Below are 14,918 nucleotides of genomic sequence, written 5' to 3'. Positions count from 1 at the left end.
TGGTTGATGGGTGGCAATGGAGATAGAAAGGGAAATGTTATCGTCCTTCAGAGGTTCAAATGGAGTTATTCCAATATTACAACCGTGTAGCAACAGCAGAATTATGTGGAGTGAGAGTCTTGAGTGTGTACCGGGCAGTGTTATTGACAGGTCCATGTTGCCGTATGCTTCAGAGAAGTGTACCCTGCTCTGTCCCGGGCACAGCACGCCCCTGTTGGTGAGGACTGGTACTGCAATGTCTGCATACTCCTGGCTGGAGATGCAGTGCTGCTTGATGAAAATCAGGTAACTCACAACCACGGCCTCTGGCTTTGACTGTGGGTCAAATAAGTCAGATTAAAGGAGAAAGGTGAAAGAATGAGTTTGATAAAAAAAAAAAAGGTTGCTTAAAAAAATATATCTCTTAACTTTAAATCAAGTGCTTTTTCACAACTTTAAGCTGCAAGCACAGCTGACGCAAACGTATAAAATATCTACCTTCCATTTTTCGTTTTGTAACGCAGGGTAGATGTGCTGCTCCAGCAGCTCTTGTGGATCAAGCTGATGAACTCCCAGTCTTCTCAACAGCTCCCGCACCTGCTGACTTTCCAAAGGTTCCACGCAGCTCAGCAGAGACGGGTGAACTATGTTGACATCCTCGTACAATACGGACAAGTGACCTTGCGGTGGGGGGAAAAGAACAAAGAAGAAGAAAATCAAATTCTGAGTGAGTCACAAAAAGTGGACATACATATCAATTCTATATTTATTCCCATCTATTTGAAGAGTTGCTATTTCCGGCACTAAAAGTTGCTGGCTTAGATAGATGGACAAAGGTACCTTATTTGTGATTAAAAATATATATATATATAATATATATATATATATATTTTCATGATATTTTTTTTTCAGACCAATTGGGTGAAATTTGATAATTTTCCGCAGCAGTTTAATGGCACACTAATTGTTTATCACTGGTGTAGAAGATTGAATTAGAATCTCAAAGTGATGCAGAGAAAGGACTGGTGTTTCTTAAAACAGACGTCACTTGAGCCAAACATGATGACCTCATTTTAACAAGTAAAGAAAAAGAGGTAAAGACATCTTTACCTTCATTTTCTCAACATACAAGTATAAATTTTGTTGCTTGACTGTCGTGATGTTATGATTTCAGAGGATCCAAAGAAAAAGAAGATCCAAGGAAAATACCGGAGGCCCAAGAATGGAACCTTGAGGCACTCCCAACCTGATAAAGTCGGCAAAGGACCTGCCCCGACACGAACGCTAAATTTCTACTGGTTCAGGTAGGATCGAAACACTGCCCTGAATGCCCACACAGTTCTCCAACCAGCATCTGAGTTGGCCAGTGCCTGACTTGGTGGTCTCCAACTCTTTGGTGGACACCAGCCGTGCTGGACTTCCATGTTTAGGCTGCTGCTCCTGACATCCGACTAAAGTGGTGGATGGACGGATGGATTAAACCATGCAAATGCATTACACTAAACACAAAGAAAATGAAAACTAAATGATGTAATTTTTGGGTGATGAAATATCTTTCACTATGTGCACCTAAAAAGATACACTTAAAGAAGGGCCGTCAGTGGCCTACATTCCAAGAGTGGCACTTTGTCTCAAACCTGATGAATATTTTAAATGAGTTCACAGCGATTCACTCTGTGGTCTCTCTGCTATCACACACAACTTTGTACACATGACTTCCCCCTCAAAGCTGAAGAGTTCAACATTCACAGCGAATACTGCAACTCGCTACGCTCGCTGACCTGGAAAAGAAACTTCACTCATATAAATTCCAAGCCGACTGCCATATCCTTCAATGAGAAAAAAAAAATGACAGCTCAAACACATATCTCAAAGCAGAGCCTGGCAATGAAATGCTCCCTTAAAATAAACACATTATCTACCTTTACCGCTTAAGTCCTTATTTTAAGAGGCAAAACCAACTCCTCCGTGATGTTTGTGACTCATAAGAAATACATAAGATGAAGTCAAACAGGAAGAATGCAGGAGAGTTCATCTGAGTCAAACACATGCCCACCTTTCTAAAAGTAAAATGTGTATGCTGTATTTAGGTATGATGACGCACAACTCGGTGATATTCTTTACTCTGTCTATTTTGAGTGTCATTTAAGTGATTTGAAAATCAACAAACGTGTTATACGCTCACTGCCTCCAGAGAAAGTGATGACTTATAAAGCCTCTAATCTATTTTACTGTCAACAAAAACCTTTTAGTTAAATTGCGACTAGAAACAAGAGATCAAACTGACCTACATTCTGACATGTTCACGTTTATCATGATGCACGTACAGGCCACCCTCTCTCTTTTTTTTTTTTTTTCAGCTTTATTTCTATATTTGCATCTGGATCTGATACACAACTTAGAGTCCCTTTCCTTGATTTGCGTTTTGTCGCTGAAGAGTACATGAGTCCGGAGAAAACCCACGCAGGCACGGCGGGGACAAGCAAACGCCACACAGAAAGACTGGAGCCGGAATCAAACCCACTACCTCTGCACTGTGAGGCCATCGTGCTAACCAATCATCGTGCCGCCTGAAGAGTACATTTAAACTAATTAGAGGTGTAACCAAAGTAATAGTGAAGTGAATAAGTAATAGTGACGCTAAGAGAAGACTGAAAATCAATCAGAGCTATTGCACAACCATTGGCCATTTGCAATCCACTGAAATAGAAAAAAACATGGTGAACTCATTAGCAAATATCAAAGCAGTGGAGCAAGGTAAACAGTACCAGTTGTGGCAGAAACATTGTGAGAGCTGGAAAGAATGACACTAATAACTGTTAGTGCCATCAGCATCAAGCTCCAGATCCAGTTGGTAGGAGTTACGTTATCTACAGTTCACTTCATGAACAAAAGAACAGCGGGACACCGGTAGATGCCAGTTATTACAAGAAGAATACACAGAGCTGGCAGGAGTTTGACAAAACATACAGAGACAAGCTTAGAAAAACTTTGAAAAAAAAAAGAGACAAAGATTAACCTTTACAAAAGTGATGTAAAGGCTAAAGTTTAGGGAAAGAAAGAGTCTGAACATAATCCCCAATATGCAAGCTCATCTGAAAAACTCATTGCAGGTAATGGTGTCTTCTGGAACAGGCTCATTAATCTTCAATGATGTAACAGATGACGGCAATAGCAAAATTAACTCAAGAGGTCTGCCGAAAGATAGTCCCCCCGCCCTTACCAAATCGACTGGAAGATAATTGTGTCATTATCTTCCACATTTTCCAACACACTGCTTAGACAAAAAATAGCCCATCAGGGGAAAGAAGATGTTTTTCGAGTGGGAAAAGATCACCTCCGGACTTAAATACTAGTGATGGGAAAACAAAGCTTCATGAAGCACTTGTGATATTTTGTACTCCTCCAGATGGCGCTCTTGGTTTAAAGATAAAAGTCAGTGCAGGAGAAATTCATAAAAAATACCACTACATCTTTACAATAAACCAGGATTGCCATCTAGAGGAGTCATAAACGATGACAAGTGCTTCACAAAGCTTCATTTGTCCATCATTACTAAATATTTTGGAGCATGTAATTTAACTGCAAAAGGGAAGGAGGGGAGTGCTGAGGTGAGAGACAACTCATAAACAACAACTGCTATCAAATTATGCAAAAGCATCACAAAAGAAGAAAGCATACAGTATGTTTGGTGACATTTTTTTGGAGGCAATGAATGGAGGTGAAGCTACAGGAATATATTCTGACGTAAATACAAGTCCGTATGAGATTTTGCTGCTGGTCTGTTACAAAATTATATCACTAAGTAGCTTGCTAACTCGCAGATGAGCAAAAAAAGGAGAATATATTTTAGGATTGTTTGGGGTTAGAGGTACAAGTTTTTCTTTCAGCCCAGAATGAAAACCAGTTAATGTTCTGCTAATAAAGTTCTTCCAACAAATACATTCCATTCCACTAGCCTTTCTCTTAAAACCAAGAGCCCCCCTCTAGAGGAGTACAAAATATCACGAGTGCTTCATGATGCTTCGTTTTCCCGTCATGACAAGAAAGTATAGCAGGGTTCACTGTTCCACCACAGGACTGAAAAGTACTGTTTGGTAAAAAATAATAAATTTAGAAGTGACACAAACTGACCATTAAGCAGGATCTTACTCTTACAAAAACATCACCAAGCACATCGCAGATGAATTAATTACCAGCTTGGATTTCAGTTTTCTGTTTCTTCGTCTTGCTTTGTTCCAATGGGAAGAACACGCCCTCTCCATCCAGTGCCACCACACGTCCATCAGTCAGAGGAATTATGGGTAGAGTCCGAAGCGTCTGCAAAATGGATTCCCCGTCCCCATAACCATGTTCCACAGCCCTGAAGTTGCAAACAAGAAGTCTGGCCAACTGACGCAGACCAGCATCTAGAGGAGTAAAAGATGTACTTATAGTATATGATTTTGTGCATTTTGTGTGACTTATGAATTAGTCCGAAAACAATTTAAGTGGACAACTCTTAATGTAAACCAATCATAAAAAAAACAACATATCACCTGTGTGGATAATCTCCTCTTTCATCAGCTCCTTGGCCATGGCTGTGGTTACCGTGGTGACATCAGAGCCCCTCAGGTTCCGAACTCCCAGGTGGAAAAGGAGAGAGGCAGGTGGGGCAGGGCTGAGACTTGGGTGCAGATATGAGAGGAACAGATGCTTCTCCAACTCATCTTGGTTGATAACTGTACGGATTACAGCATCCTTACAAACTGCCACTTGGGATGGTAGCTTGTACACAACCTCTCCGTCTGTAACACAAAATAAAGAAAGAGAAAAAAAAATCACACTTAAAATGACACTACAAGAAAAACACTTTAGTATATAATAATATATAATCAGGATTTTTGGATCCCAAACAAATGAGATACTCCGCATAGATTGGATATAATTCCTATGGCAGTTATCTCCAAATTAAGATGTTTTATTTCTATCTACTGGATTTAATCCATTATGGTGGTTCTACAGATACTGGACCTAACTGGAAGTCAAGACAATATGTGTGAAACAACATCCGCGTTTAGGTTATCAAATTCAGAGATATGTGGTTACCATGGCAATGACATATATGCTATTATCCATATTGCAAGCCCGAGTACAATCAAAACAATTGAATTTATAGTTATAGTCTGACTGTGTTTGTACAGAGTTAAAGTTCAATTTAAGGAGGTGTGAGTAATACCTGAGCTGAGAGTAGGCAGGAAGGCCTTGCCCTTGAGCAACTGGATAATCTGACTGGCAACGGGTTTAAAGAAGTCCATCACTTCATCGGGGAGGGGGATAAACTGCAGGAACTGGCAGAGACCCCTAAGGCCTGTGAACTCTGGGTGATCCTGGAAATAGCAAGAAAAAAAAAACAGCGTTACCATAAAAACATGGAAGTTCGACTGCGCATTTCGATAATATTTCCAGAGAATTGCTTTTACATTAAAGACTTTCATGGCCTGAAGGAAGATTTGTGGTATCTCGGAACGGAGCCACTGATTCCATGAGCTGTCTCTGTCAACATCCTCTCGAGAAGAAGGGATGTCAAAGTCACCTGAATCAGAAAAAAAATAAAAATACTTGCTTGGTTGGTAATATACAAGAAGGCACACTTTCTTTTACCCTTGCTATGTTGTTTGTTTTAATGTCATGCAAAAAATATCTACACATAAGGAGCATTATAGTCTAATTATTCATTCGGCGCTATTATTTCAAAAAGGCAATTCCATTTTAAATTTTGATCTCCAGCCACCCGTCAATTTAATTTCTGTGATGCTTATTCTCATTAAGGTCATGGGTTTGCTGGAGACAATCCCAGGTGACTTTGGGCGACAGGCATTTGTGGGCGGAAGCAGAATACCCGGAGAGAACTCACACAGAACGGAGAGAACAAGCAAACACTGAAAAGGAGGGCCTAAGGCAAAACATACTTAAATAAGAAATTAGAAATATCACATTGACAGAAAATAATACATTTAAAATCACACAGAATAAAATACTAAATACAAACATTTGCCGACTGAAATGATCGAATCAGCAGTTATTAGGGACCACCCGTTTAAAAAATAAATCAATAAAGGAACATCAATACTCTAAACATTGGCTTTCCTGACCCCTGCTGGTGTATTTGAGTACTACACATGCACATACACTACACTACACTACACAAAGGAAATTACTGGCCCTAAGTTTTTTATTTTTTATTTTTAATTTTTGTTTTTAACATACAGAAACGAATACTAGTTTGAGGTAGACATTCTAACCTGCAAGGGCAAACTGGCGACAGCAGGTCTCACACTCTACCACACAAGTGGTCTTAACCAGAATTTAAAATTTGCTAATATATATTTATTAATATATATATCATTGAGATCAATTTATATCCAGGTATTCAAACTTCCAGAAAAAATAGATTGACTAAGAATAGAATTCAACTGATTTATTTTGTGTTATATACAGCTACAACGTGCAAAGGGTCAAAATGATCTAAATCCTTTGGAAAGTGTCATCCTTTAGAGAGCATCACAGAATGGGGCCCAAATTGACCTCAAAGATAATAGGAGGCTTGATTTTGTAGAGGATGAGTGTATGTAACTTGCCAAATGCATACATTGAACAACTGGTTTCAAAATGCAGTCGATTAGTACATTTCTGTGGGAGTCACACTTCTATCACATTACAAAGACAATACAGAGCTTACTATAGTCACAACAAAGGAAATAAAATTTAAAAAAAAAAACAACCTTGTACGATGAATCGGAAGCCAAAGCTGCGAAGAGGCAGGTAGGCAAAGACGGACTGTTTCTGTGGTTGACTGATGATGTCACTTCCTGAGTTGTCACAGTTAAGTTGGAAGGCGAGGGCAAGCTCGGTCGATTCAACATTCTCTTTCAACTACAGAAAAATAAATAATTGTCAATATGTAATATGGTATTGAAAATAATATACGTTGAAAAGGACGTGTGGTGGATGCCATAGTGTTTCATTCATAAATGCATCACGTAAAAGCCAATTCATTTAATGCATTTCAAATATTAGCATCATCGTCTTTAATACTTTTCCATAATCACACCTTCATCAAACACAAATTTAACAGCGACACGCAAGTACCTCGTCGGGATTAGCCCGTTACTTGCGGTACCAGAAGACATAGTTTGAGTGATTTACGCAATGTTTATTAGTCAAATTTATACATGCTTGCTATGTTATGCTTGTAAGCTACTTCTGCTTCCGTAATTAGTACGACTTATTTTTCAGAGCATTACACAGAAAGTGATGTGTTAATTGAGTAAATATTGCTTCCTTGACAATGTTCTTGATATCATTTGTAAGTGTACATGTCCTGAATAAATGTGATATTTAGCCTACATTTGGGCTCACTTTTCAATATTAATTTGGTTATTATTTCTCACACTCAATTTATAGTTCCTTCTTTATTGAGGCTTACTGTGTTGAAATTTCAAGAGATGTTTCTTGATTCTACATCTGAGAGTGTCTGTGAATTGCATTAAAATGGATGTGTGTGAGAAGTGTGCGAATCACCATCTTGGGCTGCAGTGTAGTTTTAACAACTAGCCAGCGCTCAGTGCCATCCGAGTGCTCCACCTCAAGGACATTATGATTCAGGTCTTTTCGTGTCATTGTCACGAGGCGATTCTCAGGCTGCAAGATTACAGAGATAGCAGAAAGCACATAGAAAACCAAACAGGTTAGACAAATGACATTCGCAAAAAATATGCAACATGATCACCCGTTTATTTGCACTTTCAAGTAGCATGCAAGTGTTGGAGGAACCTGATTGTAGATAGAGATCGAACGTAGCCGGTGCAAAAACAGCAGGAGAGAAGGGTGCACGTCATGGAACAGGTTTCGGGTCTGATGGCTTTCGGAGCGCAGAGGAAGGAAGATCTTAGTTGTCCAGCTGGTAAGAAATCAAAATGTAGAGGTTCATTAAGTGGCTTACAGCCACATTGATGCTTGAGACTAGTGATAGACCGATTATCGGCCGGGCCGATTATTGAGGCCGATAATTGGCATGTTGCCGATTATCGGCATCTGTCTTTTTTTTTTTTGTTAACTATCAAGGCCGATAATTAAAAGCTGTTTTATTTTGGCTCACTGTAGCACATTCCCTCTCTTGCTCTGCTGTGCTCGTGGCCCTGCCTGCAGAAGCAGATTGTCTGGCCCACAGCACCATCTGATTGGTTCCTTGTAGCAGCCAATCAGCAGAAAGCTGCCTGTTTGTTTTCATTGAACTAGAAAACATGCAGCTGTGCCTGCGAGCTCTGTGTACTTTTTGTTCGACCTTTATCACTAACAAACATCTAAAAAAGCTTTAATATTTTGTAAATCACTAAAGTTGTTTCATAATCAAGTGGTTAAAGGCATTTAAACCAAGTGAAGTTTTGGAGTTTTTATTTTTCTAAATTTTGACATTATTTTATCCCTTTTTTCAACAAATGAATGTTGGCTTCAAATATCGGTTATCGGCCTCTATGGCGTCTATTAATCGGCATCGTATCGGCCCTGAGAAAAGCTTATCTGTCTATTACTACTTGAGACAAGTGGTTTCAACATCAACACAGCTCTAAGAATCGTTCTGAGAACAAAAAAAGGAACACAAGTAACACACAAGTAAAACTAACGCAAGTCCTTACCCAATTTCTTGTGACATTTTAAGGCAGTCAGAGATGCCCATTGAACAAATAAAAATCAAGTAACATCCAATCACAGCTCACATATTTTCTGAAGCTGAGCCATGATTGGTCGTTAGCTGAGCTCTGAGCAACCATGATAACTCATATTCCACCAACAATATTAATCAGAATGCCATGTTTAGACTAGAGGGCCTGCATAGAACATACTCTTGTAAAGAACAATTTTGCATTGACTTTGACTTGACCTTTTGGTGTCTAGGATGTATGCAAGACACAAACTAAATTGCTCTCTCTGTAATAATGACAGTGTCTTAAAATTAGGGCTATCAAAATTAAAGCATTAACTCAAGATTAATTAAAAAAAAATGTGATTAAATATTTCAACTCAGTTAACTTCAAAAATTATTTGTATACTTTGCAAATCCAAATTCAAATATTAGCTGTACATATTTCGTACATCATCTCAGAACAAAATACCATTCTCAAGTCACCACTGGGGCTTGCAAACCAACACTGCTGGAGTGTGGTGCTTGTGGGCAGAACAAATTGTACTGTGGAAGGTTGTAGAATTGCTTCTAAGAAAAATTATTTAGATAATTTATATATATATATATATATTATATATATATATATATATATATATATATATATATTCATGAATCAAAGAAAGCTATCAGAACAGGCTTTGATTTAAAATACACTTCATTTTTGATGATTTTACATTAATTCGAAGATATTATTCAAGTAAATATCTGTTATGGGTGTCACAAAAAAATAATAGTTTGAAAATTTGATCAATTGCAATTAATTACGGATTTTTTTGCGATTAATTAGTTTAAAAAATGTAATCGTTTGATAGCACTACTTAAAATGTAAGCATCATATTCTGTAAGATATTAGACACTACTGTTAGTAGTACGTCATAATTGCAAAATAAAAGATGACACGATTGATTGCTGCTTTTGTCCAGTAGCTGCACTGCAAGTTTAAGTGGCTCAACTGAACTTGTCATGATTTGTATTTGTTATTTTTGGTTTAGTATTTGGTTTCATGTTTTGGCCTTGTATATGTGTCTTGTCTCGTCTTGTCTATTGTTTCCACCTGTGCTCGTTTACCCAAGCCCTAGTGTCAACCAATCCGGTCCTTCCAACCCTCCATGTCTTGTCCAGGTGCTCCTCGTTGTCTCGTCAATTTGTGTGTATTTAGTTCCCTGGTTGCTTTCAGTTCTTGTTGGTTCATTGTCATTTTAAGTGTCGCTTGTCCCTGTCGCTTGTCCCGGTTGCCTGTGCCTGTTGCCAGTTCCTGTCGCCTCTCCCTGTCGTTGGTTTCCTGTCGTTAAGTTTTTCCAAGTTCCTTGTTTGCCTTAGTTTTCTGTTTAATAAATCCCCTTTAAGTTACCCCTGCCTGGCTTCCCTGCGTTTGGGTCCTCACCTTCCTCAACCTTGACAGAACTAAACGTGTAGAGATGCAGGCTTTACAGACTAAGCTAGTAGTTTAATGCTTTCCACATAATCACTTGGGTGGTAAGTAAGTACATCTCCAAATTATTAAAAGCTTTGTTGTGTTGCCTGTTTTTGAGGGCACCGACAGCCGACATACCTTGCACATCAGCTTAATCCGCTTCACGGAGCTTTGGAGATACCGCCACACACACAACAGTGAGTACCTTAATACTATCTAATAGTCAAGGCAGATCTATTTTGTTACCCTCAGTTGTGCTCTAAGATGCATGTTTGGTCATGGTTTACTTTCTGTTTACATCTGCAACTTGCAAACTAATGTAGAGCGGGAAAAGGCTGCATCTGATTGGCTGTTGTCACGGCAATCTCTGTTCTCTGATCGCGAAATTATGCTCATAGCAGATAACCGCAATCGACCCGAAATTTATCACGATCACAAATCACGATCATATAATGGCCAAACCCTAACAAAATCAAGGCTAACAAAATCAAAGCCTGGTAAACACATCAGACCTCTGAAGAAACGGGTCTCCTAAGTGTGGGTCCAAGGGCCTCTCAACATCCATCCAGTGTGGGAGTATGTATCCCATGGGGCCGCAGGTCTTGTCGAAAAACAAATGGAAGCCATTGGAGTGAATCTCTGGACGATCTGTGACCTTGAATACGGACTTAAAGCCAATACCCTTTTGTCCTGTAGGGATCAAAAGGACACAGTCTTAGTAAGCAATAGTAAGCGCTACCTTGAATTAAGAGTATAATTTGCTCTGTGACAACGCTTGCTTAATTATCAAATTAATTAATTTACCACACTGGTAGCCCTTGATTAAATCCTACACCCAAAATTTTTTTAATTTCTTTTTTGTTTTAGAAAACCAAGAAATGCTTTAAAAAAAAAACTTTGGAAAACAATTAATATACATGTACCACAAAGAACGTGGATTATTAGGGGGGGAAGAAATCCAGAAAAAACAGATACAAATTCGTAATATGAAAACAATTTTACAAAAAAAAAAAAAAAGAAATCGGTGACTGCGAATCCACAGGTGCCGAACTGTTTACCACTCGATGTAACTAAGACATGATTTAATACTGCTCTTATTAGAACTTCATATATGCAATCATTTTTGGTGGATTTGGAATGACATGCAGCAAATGTAAATCAATTTTATTAAAACTTGGAGTGAGTAAATCTTTGCAAAAAAAAAACTTGAATCCAATGTTGGTTTGTTGAGCAGTGAAAGAGTAATTATCAAATAATTATCACGCATTTGCTTTTTGCTGTGAATTGCAGAATATATAGTGTGCAGTGAACTAGTGATATCTCTCTCTCTCTCTCTCTCTCTATATATATATATATATATATATATATAAATATATATATATATATATATATACATATATATATTTGTGTGTGTTAATAAAAACAAATAGTATTAAAAGATTTAAATATCTTCTTGGAATAATATTGCGCTCATATAAGAATTTTTGTTTTCATGAGTATTATACGCAATTGCTGGTATGAAGATAAGAGGATGGGGTACTCAAGTTCCCTTATCTGTTTGCTGCAGTGCAATGTTTTGATGTTGTGTTGTTTACAATGTTGAAATATTCTGCTGAGTAATGTTTTCGATGCAATTTTAATCACATGTATGAGTAATTTTCCAGGAACATGCACACACATCGAGAAACAAATTCACGTGTCTTCAGCCACTCGCTTTGATAAAACCCCACCCCTTTAGGTTGAAGACACATATGTAATAGGGACTTCTGGAAATGAATAAACGGGAGGAAACGGAGAGGTGGTTTCAGAACATAGAGATAAGCAATGATACTCTCTTCGTTCTCCTTGTAAGCCAAAACTTGAGCGTCTCCCTCTTCATTGATATTGTGTTGCTGAAATGTCCAATTGGTGAACCTGACAAGCAGTTTTTACTCATTGAGGTGAAATTTAGTGCATGGCAACCCTTTGACGGGAAAAAAAATATATGACAGTGTGTGGTTTTGTTGTTTCTTTCATACCCTTACTTTCCCTTTTCTCCCAAAACATTGGCTACAATGCTTGCGAATACTAATGTTGATGCTTAGTAAACAAGACACAAGTTTACTTAATATGTTACAACCTGCCAATGGACTAAAGTCAGATAGAAACTAGCCAACGTCTATAATCTAATATATTTATATGTCAACATTCGCTGATATAAACTGTCTCCTGTAAAATGAAATAAATAAATCTTTTCAAAATAAGCCAATCAGCGAAAGGTGATCAGCCCCAAATATCCTTATTGCGTGAGGCCTAATACATACCGATGTATCCATATTTGTGTTTGCCTTTGGTACTTCGACCCACATCACATATAGCCTTTATGTTTGCCTCCTGGAAGCCAGTCTCATTGTTGAGAACGGTGATGGAGTCTTTCTCAACCACAAAAGCCAGCGCTGGCACAACTTCAGACTCTGACGGGTAACAGTTGTCATCTGCATTCTGGAAACGGGGTGATGAAAATGTGTAAGTCATGGTTGCATAGGTGACCATAACTAAATAATGTCGGCTCCTCTGAAAAACCAAAACAAGGCTAACTCAAGTAAATCAAAGCTTGTCAAACTGTTTAGAACAAGGAGTGTGCAAACTTTTGTGCTAATGGGCCACATTAAAAAAATGTTAACTGTTATGTATAGCCAAATTGACTATACTCATTCACTAGCATTGACGGATATTGACGAGAAAAGTGCATTCATTTTACCTAGGCTGGCAGTGAATAAATTCTTAGAGTATTCTGTAATTGGATTATACACAACAAACAAGCAATTATATAACAGAGATGCATTAAAAATGAATAAATATATCTTAATGACCAATTTTTGGGAGGGGAAACAAAATTCATGTAACTCACATTACAGGATTAAAAATAATGTAAATAATTGGTAGGGTGGATAAACAAACCGAGCAGGACGTATGCGGATTGTGGGCCATAGTTAGCACACATCGTCTTGATGCGTTGTCAACACAACACACCTTGAACAACATATCTTAAAATACAGCAACAGACATAAAAATATGAGAAATTTAAAAAGTGTGTTAAAAAGTATAAATACCTGAATGAGTTCCAAAACAAAATGTGTGTCTTTGCTGTACAGTTCTGTCGAGAGGCGGTCCAAGCTCCTGCCAAGTCGGTCCTCGTGGACTTGCATCAGATTCTCACCTTCAATAGTCAGTTCCACACCAATACCAAACTCTTTTTTTCTGTCGTGAAAAGGAAAAGGAAAAGTAACACGTCGTGGCTATACTTTTGGGAAACTGCTACAAACAAATAAAAATAAATAAATAAATAAACATGACCACACACCTTATTTCCTCAATTATTGTTCTGTGGACATCTAAAGTGGGCTCAGGTTGACAGGTGGCCACCTCCTCCTCATTCGAATCAAGTTCTGACTGATTGCCGCACACGGCTTGGGCATCATTGCAGCTGTCTGACATCTCATTGTCCGACATTGAAGCAAACTGCTCTTCTTCAGCCGATTCTTCCTCCATTGGATCTTCTCCTTTTTGTGCTGTCTGACCTGAATGCAAATAAATAGCATACAGTCGTATTATATTTCCGCTCGGCATTTCTAGTTCAAAAGCAATCAGGTGAAGTCGAGTCAGTCACCTTCTTGAAGGCCGTGGGTGAGATGACAGGAGGATTGACTGCTGTCTGTTGCATTGTGTTCAAGACCCTCGTCTTCAGTCTTGTTCACACCTGACAGACCACTGCTCTCGGAATCCACCACATTAAGCTGAAGACATTAATAATGCATATCAAATGATAACGTTACCAGAACTGGAATACTGTCAATGAAAAGACATTATATAATTCCCATGGACCGGACTTTAATGTATTAATTTCACAGAATTAATTACAGGGGGGGATCAAATGTAATCACAATTTTCTATATTCTGCACACTAGGTGACAAGGGATCTCTTTTCCTCAGTGCTCTCATTATATTTAGCACACCAAGCACACTGACACTGGATTTTTACCAAGTCTCAGTGAAAGATACCACATCTTTGAAAAGATATCCTTCGCATGTTCACAATGAAAATTAAATCAATAAGAGTGAACTCTAAAATGCTTTTTGTGGAGGCAACGGCTCCTTATAGCAAAACTCAAAACGGTCCCACTCACACAGATATTTCCCAAAACTGGCTTGATTATACTATCAGGAGGTGTAAAATGCTACACAAAATGATCAGTCAATTTGTATTTATATTTGATAAAACTAACTCACAGCCACATATTTTCAGTTGCTTAAGTGAAAATCACATTCACCTGTGTTTGGCCTTTGATCTGCTGAAAAGGTCCTGGGTAAAAGGTGCCATTTTGGATCTCTGATGTTGTCAGCTTTTTTTGGTAGTCCTTGACCCAATCTGTGATTCCCAGAAGGATTCCAAGTCGATGCAAACAGTTTTTGTGCCTCGGGTTTGACTGGGCCGCGGTGATTAGGACCAGTTTTGACTTTGTTTGGCCCAAGACTCTGGACAAAGGCTCTAAAAACACCTGCAGGTCACATTATAATTTGAGAGCAATGACACCACTTCCACATAAAAGCATGCAATGCTTCATTTGATGATTTTTATGAGACGCGTATGTTATTCTGAAATAATAATGGGTCTACTGAGCTAAGAAGCACTCAATAGGAATAATATTATAACACCAATAAACTGACAATTCAAATACATGTTGTGGAACCTCAAAGTACAAAAGAATCCTTTCTCTGACTTTCAAGTCGTTTTAATTCCAAAAAGTAATAATGGGGAAA

General features: G+C 38.3%; 1 protein-coding gene across 4 annotated transcripts in view; it reads right to left on the bottom strand.

Moving 5' to 3' along the window:
- Positions 1-14,918, bottom strand: part of LOC148317122 (uncharacterized) — a 47,401-nt gene that overhangs the window by 16,403 nt on the left and 16,080 nt on the right. For all 4 annotated transcript variants that reach the window (XM_088285352.1, XM_088285353.1, XM_088285354.1 and 1 more), the window contains 15 exons: positions 14,429-14,656; positions 13,768-13,894; positions 13,462-13,678; positions 13,211-13,358; positions 12,422-12,599; positions 10,631-10,808; positions 7,795-7,921; positions 7,543-7,662; positions 6,744-6,894; positions 5,442-5,554; positions 5,198-5,348; positions 4,518-4,766; positions 4,176-4,388; positions 478-659; positions 132-315 (listed from right to left, as the gene is read on the bottom strand). In XM_088285352.1, the coding sequence (XP_088141478.1) occupies positions 132-315; positions 478-659; positions 4,176-4,388; positions 4,518-4,766; positions 5,198-5,348; positions 5,442-5,554; positions 6,744-6,894; positions 7,543-7,662; positions 7,795-7,921; positions 10,631-10,808; positions 12,422-12,599; positions 13,211-13,358; positions 13,462-13,678; positions 13,768-13,894; positions 14,429-14,656 (2,566 nt within the window). The remainder of the gene's footprint in view (positions 1-131; positions 316-477; positions 660-4,175; positions 4,389-4,517; positions 4,767-5,197; positions 5,349-5,441; positions 5,555-6,743; positions 6,895-7,542; positions 7,663-7,794; positions 7,922-10,630; positions 10,809-12,421; positions 12,600-13,210; positions 13,359-13,461; positions 13,679-13,767; positions 13,895-14,428; positions 14,657-14,918) is intronic.

Source organism: Idiotropiscis lumnitzeri, chromosome 20 (assembly GCF_059441095.1).
Source record: "Idiotropiscis lumnitzeri isolate Australia: NSW breed Sydney's pygmy pipehorse chromosome 20, RoL_Ilum_1.0, whole genome shotgun sequence".
Lineage (NCBI taxonomy): Eukaryota > Metazoa > Chordata > Actinopteri > Syngnathiformes > Syngnathidae > Idiotropiscis > Idiotropiscis lumnitzeri.
This window is presented reverse-complemented; position numbering and strand designations above follow the sequence as displayed.